The sequence below is a fragment of the Hyperoodon ampullatus genome (genome assembly GCF_949752795.1).
Source record: "Hyperoodon ampullatus genome assembly, chromosome: 4".
NCBI lineage: Eukaryota > Metazoa > Chordata > Mammalia > Artiodactyla > Ziphiidae > Hyperoodon > Hyperoodon ampullatus.
This window is the reverse complement of record NC_136917.1, coordinates 15,062,491-15,085,762: the sequence shown is the minus strand read 5'-3', so window position 1 is coordinate 15,085,762 and position 23,272 is coordinate 15,062,491. Positions and strand designations below refer to the sequence as shown.

General features: G+C 43.1%; 1 protein-coding gene across 5 annotated transcripts in view; it reads right to left on the bottom strand.

Annotated features, from left to right (window-relative positions):
* KCNIP1 (potassium voltage-gated channel interacting protein 1) overlaps nucleotides 1-23,272 on the bottom strand; it is a gene marked incomplete at both ends in the record, with an annotated part of 352,163 nt that overhangs the window by 13,489 nt on the left and 315,402 nt on the right. For 2 of the 5 annotated variants that reach the window (XM_079701790.1, XM_079701792.1), the window contains one exon: nucleotides 2,539-2,571. The exons of the other annotated variants lie outside the window; for them this stretch is intronic. In XM_079701790.1, the coding sequence (XP_079557916.1) occupies nucleotides 2,539-2,571 (33 nt within the window). The remainder of the gene's footprint in view (nucleotides 1-2,538; nucleotides 2,572-23,272) is intronic. 5 annotated transcript variants of the gene reach the window in all.

Below are 23,272 nucleotides of genomic sequence, written 5' to 3'. Positions count from 1 at the left end.
TGTGCTGATTGTGACTCTCATGGTCATGATTTGGGAATGGAAAACACTAATTTAATTTGCTACACTCGTAGCAACCTTATGGGTGCCTCTACAAGGGCTTCTGCATAATTTAAGCATTCTTTTCCCTCGCATGGGCTCTCACTTCTCTTTCTCTGTATGCTTCATGGTTCTGGCCACTGTAAATATATTCTGAAGAAACTCTGAAAGGGGCTGTGGAGGTTTTAAAATCCTTGCTTTCCCCTGGGGAGCCTCTGAGTGCTATCCAGGCGGTCCCACTAAGGGAAGGAGGGTGGCCCAGCTCTCTGGCTGGAGGAAGAGGAAACAGAATTAACAGATGTGAGCCTCCTTGACAGTTTCTTCTGAGGTTTGTTAAGAGTTTCTGAGGCCAAGTGTGGCTTGTTATTATTATTTTTATTATTAAAAATAATGTTGAGCCAGTTACTAAGTCAGGTTGAGTTTGGATGATAAAGATCAAAATTAACCCAGAGATCTAATACAATGGTGATCACTACCTAACAAGATAAATCAGAATACCTTTTGTTTGTAAACTACTTTTACTCTGTAAAATGTTTTCATGTCCGTTGTCCCACTAAAACTTTGTGTGTGGTGGGAAGTGGGGAAACATTACCCTCTCCATCAGAATATTAGGAAGATGGGGGTCCTAACAGATCAAGGTTTTTCTAACTGTAAGTACCTTAAAAAGTGACGAACAATCTATCACTGGGGGCAGTTAAAGCAAGATAGAATAACCAACTGTAGAGGATGCGACACAGGTAATTCCCAGAATGAAGGAAAGTTTGGAGGAGATGATTCAGATTATGTGGACCTTAATGTTTTGGGGTCACAGACTTTTCTGAGTGTGGATGAAAGCGATAGGCCCTCTTAGAAAAAGAAAATGCACCTAACCATGGCACTTTGCCTATACTTTCCATGAGTTCCTGTATCTTTCAAACACATGGAGCCCATGTTGAGGACTTCTAGCATGGGAGATGTCTTCCACACTCTGTCACTAACTGGCTTTGCCTGAGTCCTAGGTCACATAGCCAGCTGGTGACAGAACTGGACCTCAAATCCAGCCAGTCCAGGGCCTGTTTTATAGATCTGGCTTCCATGTGCCTCTACAATGGCTTCTGCTTCCGTTGAGCACAAAACTGCAAATTGATTGTGACCATCCTTGCAGTAGTTCTGCTCTTGACAAGCTCTGTGCCCGTGTACAAGTGAGGCCCTTAGACTATGAGCAATAGGACGGCCCAAGTCTTTGGTCTTCTCTCTGCTGAGGGTCTCCTCTGTTAGGTCCATAAGCATTACACGACCAAAGACCATGGCTGTGACCCTCTCCTTCTTCCTGTACTGGAAAATATTTTCTCCATCATGGGGTCTCTGGATCGGATTGTGTAACCACCCATTTAGTTTGTTGTTGTTGTTGTTGTTGTTGTTGTTGTTGTTTTTTGTGGTACGTGGGCCTCTCACTGTTGTGGCCTCTCCCGTTGTGGAGCACAGGCTCCGGACGCACAGGCTCAGAGGCCATGGCTCATGGGCTCAGCCGCTCCGCGGCACGTGGGATCTTCCCAGACCGGGGCACCAACCCGTGTTCCCTGCATCGGCAGGCGGACTCTCAACCACTGCGCCACCAGGGAAGCCACCCATTTAGTTTTGAGGTTACAAAATGTGTTGGTCATTGGCATGTACACAGTCCAAAAATAGGTCTTGTGTGGCCCATAAAATGTGTTTTAATTTTGTTTGGAATTTCCAACATTTAAAGTTGAGAGATTCATGCACAAGTTTGGATTGCTGATGTCTCTTGGAAAATGGGATTCTCTGACAACTTTGGTCTCAACTTCTCACAAGGTAACAGCTTATCAGAGCTGAGCAGGGGCTGAGCCCTCTGAGCAGTGAAAGCCTCTAGTGAGCCCTCTGTTCACCCCTGGCTCGCTTACTTCAGTTGTGTTCCCTGCTTGGTCCTGCAGGCATCTGAGTTTTTGGCTCCTGATCTATACCCACTTGCCCTTCCACCCACTACCATTCTCCTACCTCACATCACCCAGGCTACCACCTCTCTCTTCCTCACTGTTTGTTTATTTAAACACATTCTGCTTTGTTTCACAAAGGACTTGAAGCTGATTATATGAAATACATGTAATAAAATAAAAAGAGATAAGGTAATAAGAAAAACTGCCTCAGAACATATTGATTAAATTAGGAGGTCGAGACCACGGGGGAAAAAGAGAGCATAGAAATTCAGGTCATTTGTTCTAAGCAGTTCCTACACTTGAGCCACAAATTGGCTCTGAGATTTTACATATATCTTATTGTCTGTGAGAGAAAAACATATCAGTTTCTTAAGGGGAGCAAAATTTTTCCTGTAACTTGTCTCTAAAAGAATGTTTCCAACTGTTTCTATTTAGGTGGGGTTTGCTGTTAAGGGGCACAGAAAGTTGGTCAGTGAGAAGACTAATTACAAAATATATACTTGATTAAGAAGCTCTCCCACTGAAAGTAATGTGACCAAAGTAGTCAAGTTAGTTTAAACTTTTTTACCTCTCTGATACTGGTAATGCCACCAGGCGATGTCTAAGAAAAAGTAAGAAAACATTTTACTAAAACCATTCATCAAACAAGCAAAACACGCTTTTATTTTCTATGGAAAGTCTGCTCTGAGGGTGTCCAGGTCACCATCCAGCTTGACATATGCAAAGAAGTCTCTTGTTAACAGAGCTGGGACTGACCTTCTCCCATGGTCAGAACAGGCAAGAGCAACGGGTCACCTTGCAGTGCCCACGGCTCCCGGCAGGGGGCTCCTTGAGCATGCCCGCAGCCATGCAGCCATGCAGCCCGAAGAGAGGTGGGATGCCATGGGGCAGAGGATGAACGGATGTGGATGGGCCTTGGAAATACCTGCATGTTTGATTGAAGAGTGGCTTATAAGATAACCCTCCACAACGGAGGCCCCATTGCCACGCTCTGCCACTTGGTGATTTGAAGCTGCATTCTTGCAGGGTTCTTTATTCACTCACTCAACAACTATCAATGAAGTACCTACTATGTGTATCTCAGTGAATGAAACAAGTCTGTTCCCTGCTCTCATGGAGCTTACAATCTACAAGTCTTTGCTTCTCTCTTTCCTTCTCAAGCTTGATAAGTAACACAGATGCAGAAGAGGAAAAAGGGCTACTGAAGAAATGAATTAGCACATTCGGATGAGTGGGCAGGGTGGTTGAAGGCAAAATCCCCTATTACACTGAATGTAAAGCATAAGGAAAAACATCAGACCTGGAAAATCCTCCATTGCACGGTGGAGTAGGGTGGATCCAGGTCCCAGAGAGTGGGAAACAGGCTCTATTTGCTGCCCTCCTGCTGGCCTTTTTGGACCGATTTGGGGGTCAGCCTAGTTTCCTCTGTAGGCTATTATGTGAACTTCCTCCTGTCTTTCCAGTGTCCCTGACCAAGAGTGCATATGGCAGACCAGCCACCACTTTTAAGTGTGTCTTAGTCACTCCTTACCCAAAGCCCCAGGCAGGAAAGGCTTATTTTCCTGCTGCCCCTAAAAGTGGTGGTATAGGTGGGTGTCCTTTGGTAAGTATTTCTGCTCTTGTCTCCTGACCTGAATCCCATGGGAGAAACTTATTTTGCTGGATTTAGTTGCCCCCTTTATCACTCTGATGGGTAGCATTTGTATTTATTTGTTTTTCTAGTAGAGGTTTTTTTGTGTTTTTTTTTTTTTTTTTTTTGCGGCACGCGGGCCTCTCACTGTTGTGGCCTCTCCTGTTGCGGAGCACAGGCTCGGGACACGCAGGCTCAGTGACCATGGTTCACGGGCCCAGCCGCTGCGCAGCATGTGGGATCTTCCAGGACCGGGGCACGAACCCGTGTCCCCTGCATCAGCAGGTGGACTCTCAACCACTGCGCCACCAGGGAAGCCCTACTAGTAGAGGTTATTTTTAGAATGGTTTTAAGTTTATAGAAAAATTGCACAGAAAATAGAGAGTTCTTATGTACCCCACCCTCACAGTGTCCCCTATTTTAACATCTTGCATAGGTGTGGTATATTTGTTACAATTGAAAAAACCAGGATTGATATATTATTTTTAATTAAAGCCCATAGTTTACATTTGAGTTCACTCTTTGTGTGGTATAGTTCTGTAGGTTTTGACAAATGTATAATGCCATGTATCCACCATTATAGTATCCTACAGAATAGTTTTACTGCTCTAAAAATGCTAGGGTAGCATTCTTGCAGAGATATGTCTAAAACTATGGGCTGACCTTCTCTGGCATGCCAGGAATGTGACAGGTATTGGGAGAGAGATGAAAAGATATAATGTCTGTTCATATGGAGTTCTTAGACTGATGGGTAGGGCACACACATAGACCAAGACTTACAAACTCAAATGCCAATATTAGTTGGTAGGTAATTTAGATGAGTTGGATGATGCATGTACAACCATAGAGAGTGGTGGGGACTGAAAACTGGAGAGCCATTGCCCCATGAAAGGGAAATAGCTGTTATGCAGCCAGTTGTTGTCATGTAGAATTTAAGCCTGGTGAGTCCAGATCTTCAGATTTTTCAAGAGATGCTACTATTAAAAGATGATTTGTGTCCTGATTCCTAGCTGTTATCAATGAATTTAACATTTATACATACAGCATGGGCCAAATATAATATTCCTGTTTGTAGAATATTGTGAATTGCTGGTCTGGAATTCTTCATTGGCAAATCATTCCAAGCAGTGTGGATATGGCTAAGACACTGGGAGCCAAGAAGAGGAAGCTCTTAACTAATGCCACTTGGATGGAGGGGACCAGAAGGGGCCGCAGGGAAGATTTCAAGGGGAGGTGATAATTTATTTGAGTCTTGAAGGAAGAGGGACAAAGGAACAGCATATGAAAAGGCACAGAAGCAGAAAAGGCCCTGGAATTGTAAGCTTTCTTGTAGCAGAGCTGACCTCTCACTGAGAAAAGCTAGAAAAGGAGGATTAAGAAAATCACATCTGTTTGGAGACCTACCAAGATAGCCTGAACTTTAGAAGCCACGATTCTGGAGGGAAGAAAAACTCATTAAAGTGAGTCTGACAATCAATGCTGCTTTTTAACTCAAGTGCGTTTAAAGTGGCATGGGTAATGAGATTCAGAAACTGAGCAAAAATGGTCTGCTAAGCAAAGAATGTGAGCAGAACTCTCAGCAATCTGGGAAGACAAAAATTGGATCAGTGCCACGAAGACGTTCAGGACTAGAGGGGCCCAGACTGGAGGGGCCACCGAGAAATGAGCCTGGTAGCCCTAGCTGCTTATTCCCTCAAGGCTTTTGCTAATTCCTAAGTGACACAGGTCAAGAGAAACTGAGCAAAAGCCACGGCCAAAATGTGGTAGAGCCAAACAGAGCTTTTGGCAGGCTCACAGTGTTGGGAGTTAAGTGCTGGAGGAGGGTTCCTGGTAAACACCCAGGCTTTCAGTTTGACCCCTAAAGGATTACATTCTAGGAGCAAGAACAAGTTAGAGATAGATCAGGCCTTACAAAGATTGAAATCCAGCCTCAAAATAGCTCAGTCCCTGTTTGGATTAAGTTTATCTGCCTCTACTCTGTTCCCTCCTAGAAGTTGAAGGCTCAGCTAGGTGGTTTACAGATTTTTAATTCTAATGTCCACTTTTCATTGAAAACTTGCCAGGCATATTAACAGACAGGACCAAAAGAAAAAGATAGAATATAGCAATGTAGGAATAGATTTATGGGATTTAGATATTGGACCATTCAAACATGGGCTTTAAAATAATAATGAAATATGCTCAAGAAAATAGATAAAAAGGTGGAGAATTTTACCAGAGGACCAGAATATATACGAGAAAGTAAGTTTAAAATTCTAGAAATGAAAAGTGTATTATCCAAAATTAACAACTAAATAGACCAATTGATCAGTAGGTTATGCACAGATGAAGAGAAAATTAATGATTTGGTAGATAGGTTGAGAGAAAAATATACTTACTGATGCACAAGAGAGAAAAAAATGGGAAGTACAGAGAAGAGCATAAGACATGATGAAAAATTCTAACTTAGGTATAATTGGAGTTCCAAAAACGAAGGAGATAAAGAATGATGCTGAAGCAATATTTGAAGAGATAAATAAATGAGAATTTAAAAAATGGATATAATAAATCAAGCCACAGATTCAAGAAGCACTACAAACCTGAAGCAGATAGTCACAAAGAAAAACCACACCTAGGAACATCACAGTAAAACTGCTGAAATATAAGACAAATAGAAAATCTTCCATACAAGAGAGTAATCTTCAAGTTATAACCAAACCTTAACTAAATGCTGCTTGCAAGCATAAAGACACAGCAAAGGCAAAAGTAAAAGAATGTAAAAGGATACAGCATGCAAATATGAATGAAGAAATCCTGTCATGGCTATTTTAACATCAGCTAAAATAAACGTTAAGGCAAGAAGCTTTGCTGGAGAGAAAGAGGGAGTTTTCATAATGAAAGGGGCCATTCACTAGGAAGACATAACAAAATTCTAAATTAGTATGCAGTAAGAATATAACTTGAAAATACATATACAGCAAAGGCTAACAGACCCAAAAGGAGAGATAGCAAATTCATAATCAGAATTGGAGATTTTAAAACACCTCTCTCAGAAACTGATAAAAAAAAAAAGATCAATAAGCGTATAGAAGATATGAGCAATGCAATGAACAAACTTGGCCTCACTGACACATGCAGATCTCTTTACCCAACAATCATAGAATACACACCCTTTCCAAGTGCACATAGAACACTTACCAAATTTGATCGTTTCCTGGCTCCTAAAGCCAATCTCAAAAAAGTTCAAAGAACTGAAATTATTCAGAATGTTTTCTGTCCAAAGGGAAATTAAACAAGAAATCAAGAGTAAAAAGAAAACAAGGAAATCTCCAAATGTTTGGAAATCAAGCAACATGGTTCTAATTCCTAAGTGTCCCATGTATCAAAGAAGAAATCTCATGGAAATCAGAAAGTATTTTGAAGTAAATGACAATGAAAATATGACATATTGAAACTTGTAGGATGCCATTAAAACTGTACCCAGAGGGAAATTTAAAAGAGCATAACATACTCGAGCTGCAAATAATTTGTGACAGTGTGCATGAAATTGAATGCTGTGCTATCTCTTTTATCATATTTTTCGTGTTTCCAGAGATTCATTTTTAATGTTGCCTAAACTATGTTCGTTACATTGGAGACTATATTAGTGATAGCATGCTGGCATTTGAAAATGTAATTTTTTACTCTCCCCTATACATAGTTTGTTGGTTTATTCTGGGCAACTTTAACACCATCTTTTGATTGACAGATTAACCCAAGGTAATCAGGGATGAAGATCCTTGTTGGTGTCTGTGTGGAGCAGAGGCGGAAATAAGCTCCATTTGGACCCTTAAGTATAATCCTGGAAGCTGAGATTCTTACAGCCAAGACTTAGAGGTGAGTCATAAGCTCAAGCAGACACACAGCACACAACTCATCAGCTCTGAATTTTATAAACTTAACGATGAGTCTCAGGAGTGCTGAGCCTTGATAAAGATTTTTCTAAGTGTTCCAGACATTTTTTTCCAGTCTTCTTGGTTCAATAAAACTCAAATCATGTTTTGCTCCAAGCATTGGTTCTCTTAATCTTGAAACCCTCCTGACCCTTTTAAACAAAATTGAATTTATATGTTTCTCATTCATTTACACCTTATTCCTGAAAATGTTCTGAAGAAAACAGAGTCCTACCAAAAATAATATTTGAGTACTGCTACTTCCATCAGATGGGAGGTTTTCCAGATTAAATGTCTCAAAAAAATATATATATACTTACTTGAAATATATATATATGTATATATGTGTGTGTGTATGTATATATGTACATATATATATAGAGAGAGAGACAGAGAGAGAGAGAGAGGAAGTATTTCAGTTCTCTGACCTTTCTCCTCAAATGGGGGTGTTTTTGAGGGTGGCCTTCAGATCAGCACACTGGGTGAGGTGTGTGGAAGGGGCATGTCAGATGCACCTTGCACTTCTTGGGGGTGGTGGTAGTGGTAGAAATTGTCAGGAATGTAATGCAATTATTAGAAGTCCACAAAATCACTACACAGATTGTGACATAAGTCACCGTTCTTTTGATTGTGTGGCCGTGTAACATTCACACAGTTTTCACCAAGAATGAAAAAACAAAGAAACTCCTGGGAAAGAAGTAAGTCACCTACGTCCCAGGGTTGGCAGGAAGAAGGAGCCCTAAAAGGTATTTCAGGACAAGGAGCAAGGCTACATATATTAGGGACTCTTGTGTCCCCTCATCTCCAAAGCAAACACTTCTGTCCAGCTAAGCCCCCGACCAGGCTGCAGAGTAGAAATAAATGTCAGGCTCACTGCAGTGTCTCAGCCACAAGCAAAAATCTCTATATAATGTTGTAAGTGGACCTTTTTGTCTGGAAAAAGTGTCCCCGGATGAAACTTTTGATGATTTATTTAGGTAGCTCCAGCAGTTTCTACAGCTCTAGGGGGGAATTAGTTATATCCTGCCACCAGCTAGTATTCAGGAAGTAGTGGGGAAGCCTCCCACCATGTCTCCTTTGGTCTCATTTGGACATTGCTCTGAAGTTCCAGCACATGGGGACAGTCAGTTAATGAGCAGTGGCTGCCCTGCTTTGGGGACAGAGGGCATGCTATGCAGGATGAGTGGTTCTAGAATATTTCTGCAGGAAATCAGAGGATTACATGGGTGGGATTTTGTTACTTCTCTTGACTGGGAGGCTAAAATGATTTATTGCAAATTAGGTGGAGGAAAAAATAGTGTCTAGATGCTTTTAGTATTAAGATGGAAAAATGAAGGTACAGAGAGAGGCTGAAGGAATTACTCAAAGGAAAGTAAAATTGCCATGTGAATAAGACTTGTCTCGGGCTTCCCTGGTGGCGCAGTGGTTGGGAGTCCGCCTGCCGATGGAGGGGACGCAGGTTCATGCCCCGGTCTGGGAGGATCCCACGTGCCACGGAGCGGCTGGGCCCGTGAGCCATGGCTGCTGGGCCTGCATGTCCGGAGTCTGTGCTCCACAAACGGGAGAGGCCACGGCAGTGAGAGGCCCGCGTACCACAAAAAAAAAAAAAAAAAAAAAAAAAAGACTTATCTCAAGTTGGCATAGAATTTTCTCATTCATGGAAACTCATTGGATCAAGGTCAGGCTAAGGTGTCAGTCTTTCAGTCTGCTTTTTGAAGAGTAGTTAACTGCCATCCAGATAACTTGACAACTTCCTGAGTGATGGTTTCCAAGCAGAGGGCTTGCTTTGATGCGCTGGTGTTTAACAACTGGCTCTTGGGGGAGTGGGGGAGAAGCCTGCTTGATAGAATTTTCCAATATCCTTGGAGCAAATATTCCCATCATAGCCTAGTTCAGACTATCAACATGAAGTCACTGAATATGGATTTGGGAAGTGAAACCCATGATTCACCAGTATGACCTGACTCCATCACATTATAACTACTATTTTAGAAGAACTGTCTTATGCTCAACTATCCCAAATTCATGTACTAAAGACCTGAAAACCAGTTCAATACTAGTGAAATACTCAATTTCACAGAGTAGGTTTAGCCCCTGTAACCCAACCAAATAAACCCTTTCTTTGTTAGTGGAAAAATAAACTCCTGTATGCCATACAGAATAATCACAAGCAGGGAAATAATGGAGACTGGCCAAGTGAGCTTTTTCTGGAATTCAGTATTAATGTATCCTCATATTAAGTGCCTGTCTTGGTGAGCTCAGAGAGCATGCTAATAGTTTTAGAATTGATCTAATCATCTCACTGTCCCTAGGAGGTATGTGGTCATTAGACTAATTTGAGTTATAATCATACCCATCTTGTAGCTGTGAATCTAAAGAGGTAAGATATATAAAGTGCTCTCTGCATACAGTAGGTGCACAAAACTGTTATTCCCACCTTCTAGTGTATTAAGATTGTGATTTTAAGGGTCATTCTCAACAGCAGAATCCAATAATCGTGTTTGTTAGACACTTTCTAGGTCATGATTACTTTTCTGATGGATCTAGTTAATTATGTGTGCTTCTCTTCGATATAGGAAAATTTCCTTGCTCTGTGATTTACTCTGTCAGATAGGCACCCAGTTGCCAGTTCAGGTTGGACATTAACTAGCTAAAGTGAATATTATCATTCTATATTAACTGCAATGGACATAAGCAAACACAAGACTCTGGATGAAAGAGCTGTTAAGCATCTCGGTCTGCAGACTGCCAGGGAACAGGGCAGAGTTTCTGTGGGTGGTAGACACCAGAAATGCAGGGCCTGTGGTGTTAGCAAATAGACATAATAACTGCCGGTCACTGAGAGAATTTCCTGCCTCTCCTCCCTTAGAGTTATTACCTGGCTCCACGTCCTCTGAAATGGTCCATTTCTTAGCTGGAGAAGGGAACTGGATGTTACCCTCAACTGGAACAGGAGCTGCCAAATGCAAGGACTGCAGCCAGGTTGTCTGAGAATGTCTGCCTGCCTGCCCAGAGGCAGGGAGAAGGTGGCAAGGTGTCATCTCCAGGACTCAGCTCGGAAGCCTGTTAACCGTGCACTTAATAAATGAAGACTTGGCAGACACACCTTGAATTATTAATGAAGTTATTCAGCTTTGATTGTTTCCTTCTTTGGTGGAAAGATTATTCACTCAAATGCCTTTGATTAGACTATACAATACATCACAATTGGGCCTATTTTATGTGCAACTTTATGGTGATAATAGTTCTGTCTCATTTAGAAGCAAACCAGACGTTATGAACTTCGTGATTTATTAATGTTTTGATTTCTATAACTGTCAGTACATCTCATATCCCATCAGAGAGCCCGAGAACAATCAGTGCAGGGCCAATAAAAATGTAAAATGAAACCATCGTTAAAAAAAGGAAAGACTGCCTGTTAAAAAGCCCTGCTGCCTCTCTGAATTGTTTCAGGATCCAGGTCATTACCACGAAGGCCTCCTCCACCCCCCAGCCCCACCCCTTCCCCCTGCACAGCCCCACTTAAGCACAGCCTGCATGAGACTGTCTGGGGAGGCTCCGTCCTGCTTGTCTTTTCTGTGTGGACTGAAATAAAACACAAGAGGTGAAGAGTCGAAATGGAGGGGCCCCTGGAGCCTGCACCCAGACTTCTCATCCTCGAGAAAGCAGGATAAGGGGGTCCCTCTCCATCAAATTCACCCCACTACAACCCACCACCTCTCTGCTGAGTCTTCAGGATAAAGCCCAGATTCCCCAGCTGGCGTTGAAGAGTCTATCCTGGGGGTCCAGTTTACCTTTCCGGAACAATTCCCCACAACTACACGGCACGGATCTTTTGCAATAGCTGCAGATTCTACTGGTATGCGGACCCCTATCTCTGCCAAAGCATGTGATCAGCTGATCCCAATCCCAGGCACCCCGAAACCTAAGAGCCATCTCCTCCGGGCAGCTCTCAAAAACCACCACGTGGAAAGCTCTCCGTCTGTCCAAACTCCTGAAGCACTTATTATCTCTGAACAATCACCCAGTAGGTATCAGAATCTACCTTTGGGTGTTGCAGTTTACATTTACAGGAGTGAGGTGATGTGGAGTGGGGGTAGGGAGACTGTGTCTTGTCCTTATTTTTGTTTTGCTTTTAGTATCCCACTATATGATGTCTAGTATCTGCTTTGCACATAGTAGGTGAATAGTAAGTGCTCATTATTTGCTAAAAGTGTGTAGAGCTATTAGGAGCTGAATGGGAATTACATTAAGAGTCCCAAGACAGCAGCCAAGAGACTATCTGGAAAGCAGCTGGCTAATTTAGTGGCTAATTCTATCATTCGACAGTTTAGTTCTGAAATCACAATCTGGAAGTCCACAGGGTACAGTTGTTATCTCACTCCTTTTAAATGTGAATTTTGCCAACATTTATTTCACATAAAATATGGATTTGGGCTTCTCTCTAGAAATCTGAAGTTACAGCTCTGCAGGCCTGCGTTATCACATAGCACAGCTGGCTGGAGCAGAGAAGAAGCTGCTCGCTCTAGACAGAGCAAGTATACTCTAGTAAACCGCAGACCCTGCTACTCCCTATTACCTCTCCAACGCTAAGACCAAGGGAGGGTTGTTATCGATCATCATTCATTTACATTAACTGCCTGAGCCTGTGGTCCTGTTTAACAGCCCCTCTCTCCTACCCCATACCATATTTTTCCAAGTGACTTTTGTGTGTTTTGTGATATTCTAGAAACGTGACCGAATTTCATTTATTGGGTTCCAGGCAACATGGAGAAAAAAAGGGTGCCCTGTGATCAGAGGGGGCCTTTGTACAGATTCAGGCTGTGTCCTTAGATGATGCTTCTGTGCTGCTAACATCACATGCATCAAGAATGGGGTTGACATACAGGTTCTGTTTCAGTACACTTCAGCCTTCTATTTTACAGAGCACACTTCACATCGCTTAGCTCCTGTGAGATACGTGTTATATTATTTTCATTTTACAGAGGAGAAAACTGAGGTTCAGAGAAAATATTATTATTCCCTTTTATTAAGAGAAATGGAACCAGAGATCTTATGAGACATCCCTGAGGTTATCAAGGTGGTGAGTAGAAGTGCAGAGACTAATCTCACCATCTGATTGACAGTCAGATACTTACTGGCCTAAAGGACCACCCTATGGGTCTCCCCTGGGCCCACTCCTGTGTCTTTGTGTTTGTTCCTCTGTCTCAGCAAATCAGGGGCTACATTCCTCTACCCAAGCTTCTCACACTTTCTGCACTTGAGGATTTACAGAGCCCAGTCTGTGTCAGGAGGGAAGACACCAAGTGGCTTCAGGGTTTTTCTCCCCATAACTTCCCCTGCCTCAAACTCTGCCACCTACTTAGCATTTCTAATTTTGTTTCCTGTTTCTGAGTATGAGGGTAGCCTTCACTATGGGTGACAAGTTGTAGAAGTCACAGAGCATATGAGTTACGCAGAGGTACACTGATCCTGCCCTCTAACTTCACAGATATGGCTCCCGGGGCCCAGAGAGGGAAGCGGACTTGTTCAAGGTCACACGCTGGATTCCTGGCAGAGCAGGATTAAACTCAGGTCAGTCCTTCTGGCAATCCAGTATTTTTTTCACAGCACTATTTACTCCTTCAACAAATAATTACTGAGTGCCTACTAGATGCCAGTCACTCTTCCAGGCACTGGGGATAAAGAAGTGAACAGAGGTGGTGATGTGTCCTGTGAATGACGATAAAGCAGGGTTACAGGACTAGAGAAATGGGTCACGGGAGGCACTATTTTATACAGGGTGGTCAGGGAAGGCAGCAACCCAGTTAGGCATCAGTAAGTGGGGAATAATGGTAAGCTTTGCAGCCAAAATAGTCAGGTCTGAATCCCAGCCCTGCAGCTTAATAGTGGACGAGCCTGAGCAAGTTCTGTATTCTGAGACTCACAGTAAAATGGGCACAGTAGCACCCATCTCCCAGGCTGTTGGGATCAGAGGAACCACTGCACAGAAAATGCCTGACTTGTAGAAGGCACTCAGTGAAGTCCCCTCCTCACTTTAGTGCAGGGGCCTCAGCTTTCTAATAGGTGTCTTTGCTTGGCTATGAGAGGGATGCAACCTACAAAGAGCCCACATAACACTCCATTAGCCAGGGTTGGCCAGCCGGAAGGCTTTTGTAGATTAAGAGGATGAACGAGCCAGGGTTAATTAGCTGAGTTAGTTTGTGAAGGCATTAGTGGGTCACAGGGCTCTGAAGCTATTTAATCTGAGGAGTGGTGGGTGGCAACTGCTAAGCTTGGAGTGATGCTTTGATGAAACTTCCCAGATTGGAGCTGTGGCTTGGAATTCCCAGCCCTTCTGAGAGAAACAGTATTTCTCATCATTAGACATAAGTCTCAAAGTGGCTTACAGTAAAGCTTAAGCTGGATCATAGAAGTCTTTGAAAATTAAGTCTCAAATATAAGAAACCCAAACAGCTTCTGCACGTGCCTTCTCTGTGAAGCCTTCCCAGGCCCCCCGCCTTCATCTCGAGGCCTGATAAATTCTGTCTATAGCGGTCAATTCTACAGGATGACGGGGTGGGGACACGGCAGGAGAAGGCACACTTTCCTTTTCACTTTACAGCTTTGTTACCGTTTGAAATATTTTTTTAAGCTATATGTATGGATTGCTATTATAATTTTAATGTTTTGGTTAAAAACATTACATTTTGAGTAGGATAATGTAAGTAGATGCCATTTATTTCATTGTGAAGCTGGTCCTAGTTAAGTCTGGCCCAGTGCAATCAGTGTTTTCTAGTGCAGTGGGTCTAGTTGTGTTTGTTGTGATGGTGTTTTTGTGGAATCAAAGTTTTTTCAAACAAAACATTATATTGTGATGGTCACTGGTGCTCATCACAAACTATTTTTGGTTCTCCTTCCAAGCACTTCCCGCTCCTTTGAAGTTAGGTATGATCATGTGGCTGGTGTTGGCCAATCCAATGGGAACAGGAGTGATGTGTGTCCTGGGGTGAAGGTAGAGATTAAGCAAATGATCTCTGAATTACAACTGAGCAAAGTGCTATGAAGGAAAGGTAGGGGATGTCATAGGAACTTAAACAGAAAGACCTAGCCGTAACTGCAGGGCTTCTCTGTAGCAGTCCAGAAGGCCGGGAGTGGAAAGGCCAGGTGGAGAGTGAGGGCAGGGGGAAGGAACAGCCTCTCCAAGGACTCTGCGGTGGGAAGAAGAGAGGCCTGCTCTAGGAGGTGACATCTGCATCTAGGAGATGACAGAAAGCCCCCCAGTACGTCTGGAGGCTGGGACGTGGTGAATAAGGGACAGAGGAGTGTGAGGTGGGCATGGACCATATTGTGCCAGGCTTGGGGCCCATGTGAACAGTTTTAGGAGTGGCAAACAGCAAAGCAAGTACAGTACAGAGGGTTTTATCTTATTGAGAAGCCAGTGGACAGTTATGAGTTATACTATTAATCACCCAATGAGGGCTGATGTTAATCATAAGAGAACTGGTGCATCCTTGGCCCCCTCCCACTTGCTGGGACTTCATGGCGAATGGCTTTGCAGTGCAGGTCTCTGCCTGATGGCTTTGCATCCTTCCTATCCTTGCTGGCTTATTGCAATAGAGAGCCTCTGTTAAGCAAACAGGACTGAGACCTTAGACTTGGTCCCAGCTCTCTGCAAGTGAGGGAAAAGGAGGAAAGTCTTTTTCTTCCTATCAGTTAATAATTATACCTACAATTTGAGATATTTGAAGTTTCAGCTGGAATGCCAAGGGGCATGGTTATTCCTATTTAGAATGTCATAGGCTGAGTCAGGCTTGGCTGGAGACCTGACTCCATGGCATCAAGAAAACTAAAGCTGAAGAAAATCTCCTAGGACTGTTAAGATTTTTTTCTAGCTAATCAGTAACTTCCTTCTTTATTCTTATTTTAGTTGGCCCATGACCCTGAAGGGGGAAACAGGTCCTAGTAGTTGTAATTAAAAGGGAGAGATTAAATATGCAAAAGAGATGTAATAATTATTGAAGCAAAGTCTAGGAAGCAATGGAACCAGGATTAAGGATGCGGGTAACCCTATACATATTTCATATCATTTCTCAGAAATATTCCTAGAAGTAGAAAAAAGAAGGCTTTATAAAATAGGAAATTTCTGTCTATCTGTCTGTCTATCTATCTACCTATCTCTAGCATATCATATATAAACATTTTAGCAGTGGTTATCTGTGAAGGTTGGGGTTTGGATGGCTGTTATATGTGTATTTTTTAAACTTTCTGCAATGATTAAGTACAAATTTCTAAAAAGGAGCAATCCATGGGAGGTTTTTTTTTTTTTTTTTTTTTGTGGTACGCGGGCCTCTCACCATCGTGGCCTCTCCCGCTGCGGAGCACAGGACCCAGACGCACAGGCCCAGCGGCCATGGCTCACGGGCCCAGCCGCTCCGCGGCATGTGGGATCCTCCCAGACCGGGGCACGAACCTGTGTCCCCTGCATTGGCAGGCGGACTCCCAACCACTGCGCCACCAGGGAAGCCCCATGAAGGTTATTTTCAAGTCAACTTAAAGAACAAATGTGGAACACCTCGGAAGCCCTGGTATTGGGGGTGGGCAGATGGAATCTTTGTGTAGCCTCGGCACACGTGTTAGATTCACCAATCTCAGTTTTAACACAGGGAAATAGTAGAAACCATCTCTACTTTTTAGGGCTCTTGTGAGATTTCAATAAGTTGATGAACAAAGATGCAACTGGCATGGAGTACAGGTTCAGCAGGTGATAAACAGTTCCTGATAACTCTTCCCTGACCTATGAAGAAAAGAGACACAGCCCAGCTAGAAGCAGCAGTTTGGACAGGGTGCCCTCTAGTCTAGAGGAGGCATTTCTCAGATATCTGGGGGTGGGAATGAGGGGGGAGGGTCTTCCATTGGTCAGAATAGTAGCTGACATTTCAGAAGCATTTCCTAGGTACCAGGCCAGCATCTAGGGCTTCATGTATATTATCTCACGTAACCCTTCCCAAACCCTGTGAGCTCCACACTGCTACCCTTTTAAAGACAAAGAACCTGAGACTCAGAGATGTAAGGTAATCTGCCCAAGGCCACACAGTTAGTAAATGACAGACCTGAGACTCAAATCCAGGTCTGCTTGATGCCAAAACCCATGTTCTTAACTGCTGTGTTATATTGCATGAGCTTTATAACCACATCAAACTGGGTTAAAATCCCAACTTTGTCACTTGGATGTGATCTAACCCAGGTCTTATGGTCCTCATGGGGACTAAATGTGACAAGGTATGTGCACGACCTGTGCCTGGTGCCCAGGAGTGCTTGTCATGTGGCAGCTCCCTTGCTTCCACATCTGGGTCCCCAAGAGGATATTCCCACAGCTTTTTGGTCTTCTGAGGAAGTTTCTGAAAGCTACACTGCTGAAAAAGCAATTTTTTTGCTGTAGCTGTGTGGATAGATTTTTAATATTTAATTAGGGAGACCTTCAGCTTGGAGAGAGGGCAGGGCTTGTTATTAAATCCCTGCTGCTTGGTCTCCCTCACATGCCCGTGGGATTATTCATTCATTTCCAGTCACACAATTTAATATTGCAACAGCTAATGGGGAGATGTTGATAATTTGTAAAACTGGTTGGTCCCGAGGCCACTAGAGAAGCTCCACGCCTGGGCCTGGTGTGGGGCTAAAGCAGATGCTCTGGAGAGAGGGCTCCTGAGAGCTTCCTGCTTATTATCTTCAAACATTCATGAGTGCCTTCTGAGAAGCCATGTTGAGAGCAATGAAGACTAGAGTGTTCACTGCACAGTTGCATCCTCAAGGAGTTAGGACACTGGGACACCTGCATTAAATGCATTAAAGGGTTTTTGTGGTAAAATTCATACCCAGGATTTGTTTTAACCAGGTACCTTAAGACACACAGACATGAAAATGACTGTCATGAAGGAAGAAGTTTATACTCACAGATCCCTAGAAATGGGAGGCACAGTATGCCAATGCAGGGCCACACAGGGAAGCACCAGGGTCAGTCAGGAGGCAGAGATGGATTAGAGGGGAGAGCATGGCCCAGAGCCTTTGCTGGGGATTTTGTGGGAAGGAATCGGCAAGGCAGGATAGGTATGCTGAGTAAGCTTAGGATTGGAAAGTTTGAATGATGTGGCAGCCTCTGGGCTACAGGGGTGTCCCTAGTTGTCTGGTACCTGGCCCTGGGGTGATTTAGGGCAGAGAGAATATTGGCTTGGTGTGTGAGAGTTAGATAAAGGAGACCGTTGCGGTCTGGGCTCTGGATTGGCTGGCTTGCATCCAAAGGTACACTTGCAGAGTAGTCATTTGTTATCCCTAGGAATTAACTAGCTCTGTAGGGGGGCAGTCTCTCCAGGATGAAGGCCCCAAATGCCAGAGCATCAAGAATACAGAAAATTAGAAAATATAGTCAATGGAGTTGACGGTTCTGCAGTTAGATAGACATGGGTTAAAAATGCCTACTTTGACATTTCCTAGCTGGGGCATTGCGCATGAACATCCCTGGGACTCAATTTCACATACTCAGTATCTCCCCTAAGGACTACTGCAAAGGTCCAGCCTTCAGCCTGTAGGCTCAACCATACCAATGGATTCTCTGCATGCATAGGCAGAAGGATCTTTGTTAAACAGTCATTCATAGAGCACATAATTATGGAGTATCTAGTACATGCCAGGCACTTTGACAGCCAATGTGATTACAATGGTGAGCAAAGGCAGATGTGGTTCTTGCTCCCAGTGAGGTTATGGTTTGGAGCATGGGAGACTTAACCTCAGAATCACAGACACAAATACAAAATTATAATTGAGAAGTTCTGTAAGGTGGAGCTATTTGATGCTATGGGAGGGAGTGGCAGGGGGCTGTGGTGTAGTGTAGGCACTCAGGGAAGATTTCCCTGAGGGAGTGATGGTGGGCATGAAATCTAAAGCCATGGGAGCTCACTAGATAGGAAAGAAGGTGTATGTGTGTGTGTGTGTGTGTGTGTGTGTGTGTGTGTGTGTGTGTGATTCTAAGTGGTGGCGGGAAGATGGGTTGGAGCTTTTCAGGAATCTCTTGTGTAGAGGCTCTGGGGAAGGAGAAGACAAGGTGTTCAAAGGAAATACATCTGAATATGTCCCCAACTTTAAAGCCTTTAATGGCTCCCCACTGCCCGCAGGACAAAGGCCATGCTCTTTAATGAGGTGGTCAAGGTCCTTTATGATCTGCTCCCTGCTTAGCTTTCAGGTTTTATCTGTTGCTTCTCTTCTACTCACTGTCACCCCGCTACACATCTACTCACTCTCTAGAGGTACTTGCTGTTCCCCCAACACAACTTCCTGGGTGACATTTTCATACCTTTGTATGTACTCCTGCCCCCATCTGGTGCCTGATTTCCTTCTCTCTCTGCCAGCGTATTTCCTGGGTCTCCTTCAAATCTACCCCATTGCACTGCACACCCACACAGGACACAATTTAGACTACAGAGTGAATGGTGCTTGCTGGCGTTGTGCAGCTCTCTATAAAATGTCACCTCAAGGGCTACTTCCTCTGAAATGGAAGTTTTTCTGTCTTCCCCAGACAGCATCAGTGAAGATCCCTCTCCTGCAGCATCCATCACATGGCATGGTAAATACAGAAAGGCTTTTCTGTCTCTCTTGATCATGGGCTCCTTGACGATATGGCAAGTTCAGTCACTCATTTACCAAATATGTATTGTGCTCCTGTTCTGTGCCAAGTACTGTTCTAGGCACCAGCAACATGGTCACAAATAAGTCAGACAAGTGCTCTGAGATGTTAAACAAATAATCACTCAAATGAATTGCATAATTATGCAATTATGAGTTGTCTTAAGTGCGGTGAAGGAAAAGAGTGGTCAGAAAAACCAGAAGGAACCTAGTTTAAGTTTGGGGGAAGGAGAGTCTGCAGACATATAAGCTGAAAGTAAAGATGAGAAAGAGTGGTAAAGAGTTTCCGGGAGAGGGAATTGCATATGCAAGGATTATGAGATGAGAACGAGCTTGGCCTCTTGAGGAACTAAGTGGAGGCCAAGTGGTGGAGCAGAATGATGGAATGATGGAAGGAGGACGTATCAGATAAGATGGCAATTGGTCAAATCGGCCAAGTTCAGGATTTTATCTTTAAAGCAATGGGAAGCAGAGGTATCAAGTTTATAATTGCCCCAAACTGACCTAATTAAGCTTAAAAGTTTTTGCACAACAAAGGAAACCATTGATGAAATGAAAATATAACCTACTGAATGGGAGAAAATATGTGCAAATGATATGACTGATAAGAGATTAATATCCAACATATATAAACAGCTCATACAACTCAATGACAAAAAAATGAACAACTTGATTAAAAAATGGGCAGAAGAACTGAATAGACATTTTTCCAAAGAGGAAATGCAGATGACCAACAGGCACATGAAAAAATGCTCAACACTGCTAATCATCAGGGAAATGCAAACCAAAACCACAATGAGATACCACCTCACACCTGTCAGCATGGCTGTCATCAAAAAGAACACAAATAATAAATGTTGGCAAGGATGTGGAGAAAAGGGATCCCTCCTACACTGTTGGTGGGAATGTAAATTGGTGCAGCCACTGTGGAAAACAGTATGAAGGTTTCTTAAAAAGCTAAAAGTAGAACTGCCATGACTCAACAATTCCACTCCTGGGTATATATCTGAAAAAAAAAATTAATTCGAAAAGATACATGCATCCCAATGTTCATAGCAGCAGCCAAAATATGAAAGCAACCTAAGTGTCCATCGCAGATGAACGGACCAAGAAGATGTGGTTGATATATATATATATATATATATATATATATATATATATATATATGTATACACACACACACACACACACACACACACAATGGAATACTACTCAGCCATGAAACAGAGTGAAATTTTGCCATTTGCATCAACATGGATGGACTCGGAGGGCATTATACTAAGTGAAATAAGTCAGACAGAAAAAGACAAATGCTTTATGATATCACATATACGTGGAATCTAAAAAGACAACGAACTAGTGAATACAACAAAAAAGAAGTAGACTCACAGATATAAAGAACAAACTAGTGGTTACCAGTGAGGAGGGGGGAGGGGGCAATACAGGGGTGAAGGAGTGGGAGGTATACACTATTGGGTATAAGATAGGCTACAAGGATGTATTGTACAACATGGGGAATATAGTCAATATTTTGTAATAGCTGTAAATGGAGTGTAACCTTTAAAAGTTGTGTTTAAAAACTGCCCCAAACCAGGAACTCACCCAAGTATCCATCAACAGTAAAATAAACAACAAATTGTTAGCATGGCCAAGCAATGAAATGCTGCTACACAGTGATATGAATAAATTAACTACAGCAGCATCTAACAATATGGATGAACAGAGTGCAAAACCAAGTAAAACTAATCTAGGCTATTACAAGTCAGGATAGCGGTTATCCTTGGGGAGTGGAGACCCATGATAAGGAGATTTTGAATCTCTCTGGCAGAGAGAATCCACCAGACTTGCTGATGTAATGGACAGGAGTGTGAGGGAAAAGGATGGGGGGTGACAAGGAAGATTTTCCAGGCTTGAACAATTGGATGGATGGTGGAACTGTGCTGTGCAGTGCGGAAGGCTGGGAAAGAGCTGTCACATTTCTCTCTGTACCCTTGGCCCCCGCAAGGGGCTGTTACAGAGGCTGGGTTTGATTAATGCTGACTTACCTTTGGTTTGTAAGTCAATAACCTAATGATCAGTGCTGGGAGAACAGCTAGTTGCCACCCTGTGTTCTACACATTTCATCTTCTTAGGTTAGTTCAGAACTATTTGTTCTCTGAATTCAACAGCTTTTTGTGGAAGGGTTTATGGATGTTTGTCAAATGGACAGAACATACCTATTCTCTTTATAGTTACAATGCCAGGTTATGTGCATAGGCACATATATGCAACAACTTCATATGTTCCTCATGATTCTGGATGTTGAGAAAAGAGGAAAGAACATTAAAGAGAGCCTCTCACTGCAAGTTACTATGTTCAGTGCATTTCGTACCCTGCATTATATACTCCTTAAACAACCTCATGAGGATTATTTTATAAATACTCATTTTCTAGGTCATTAGGGCTTGGTTATTAGTCATCAAGTGACAGAGTTGGAATCTGAACTATGTTTGTCTGTTTGTTTTTAAATTTTTATTGGAGTATACTTGATTTACAATGTTGTGGTACTTTCTGCTGTACAAAAAGCAGAAAGTACAGTGAATCAGTTGTACAAATACATATATCCACTCTTTTTTAGATTCTTTTCCCATATAGGCCACTACAGAGTACTGAGTCGAGTTCCCTGTGCTATGCAGTAGGTCCTTATTAGTTATCTATTTTATATATAGTAGTAGTGTAGATGTCCATCCCAATCTTCCAATTTATCCCTGCCCCCTTACCCCCCGGTAACCATTAAGTTTATTATTTATTTATTTATTTATTTTTGCAGTACGTGGGCCTCTCACTGTTTCGGCCCCTCCCGTTGCGGAGCACAGGCTCCGGACGCACAGGCTCAGCAGCCATGGCTCACGGGCCCAGCCGCTCCAAGGCATGTGGGATCCTTCCGGACCGGGGCACGAACCCTCATCCCCTGCATCGGCAGGCAGACTCTCAACCACTGCGCCACCAGGGAAGCCCCATAAGTTTATTTTTGATGTTGCCACATTGCTTCTATCTGATCAGGGATGAAGGTCTGGGGATCATGTGTCTTAGTGGGTGATGGAGGACATCTCCCCATCTCAGCCTCTATGATGACAGGAGGGAGTCCTGATACTCAGAAGGTGCTTGGAGACCTCCAAAAGAGAGCACCTCTCAGGTTCTGTTTGCCCTTCTTAAAAAAACATTTACCCATAATGTCTCTTTATAGGATAATAAAAATGAGTCATCTGTGGTTCATTGGGAAACATGTCTCAGGCTTATTAAAAATATATGAATTTTTACTTTAAGATGGGATGGCCATCTTAAATTTTGAAAAAATTATTCAAAATTATAATCCAAAATGTTATATATATTATATATTATTAATTTATTTTTAATAGACATATTTCTTATAGATTAGCATTCTAATTATTTCTGAAAAAGTGGGCAGCAACGGGGTAAGGTTTCCAATTAAAATTGTCCTGAAGATAAATTGAGGTCTCTGGCTGAGAGCACTTCAGCCTTTTCCCCATCTGGGAGTAAGAGCATCTGTCATCCTGGAAGGGCCAGGCCGGGATTCTCATTGTGCTAGGTTTGCCCCGAGAGCTTGAGGTTCTCCTCAGGAGTGGACTGGGGTGCTTCCAGCCACGGTTCCTGCAAAGGCACCATCCAAGAGCGGCAGGAGTGAGGGTGAAAACCATTAGGACAGAACTGTCTCCAGCCTTCCTCTTGCTGCCTCTCTCCTCCCAGCCATCTGCCCTCTCTAAGCCCCCTTTCTGCTTGCTAATCCCTCCTCCAAGCAAAAGCCACAACATGCCTGCTGCAGCCATGAGGGCAGCTCTCGTTATGTGATGACAGGAAATTGTATGGGTCTTTCAAATGCTTTATGTAATTGTAAAATCTCAGTATTTATAGTTTGATTTGAAGCTCAGTCATGTCCATTCAAATCAGGTCTGAGAGCCTTCTGTGGTCAGATGTTTGCATCTGTAAAGTTGGAGAAGTGGAGTTGGATGCTGCCCCCAGCGAGTGTGGCTTGATTCCATACGTGTCACACACTAAACATGTTGCTCCTGCAGTTAGGTCGCCTGCCCAATGGTGTTTCCTTGTGT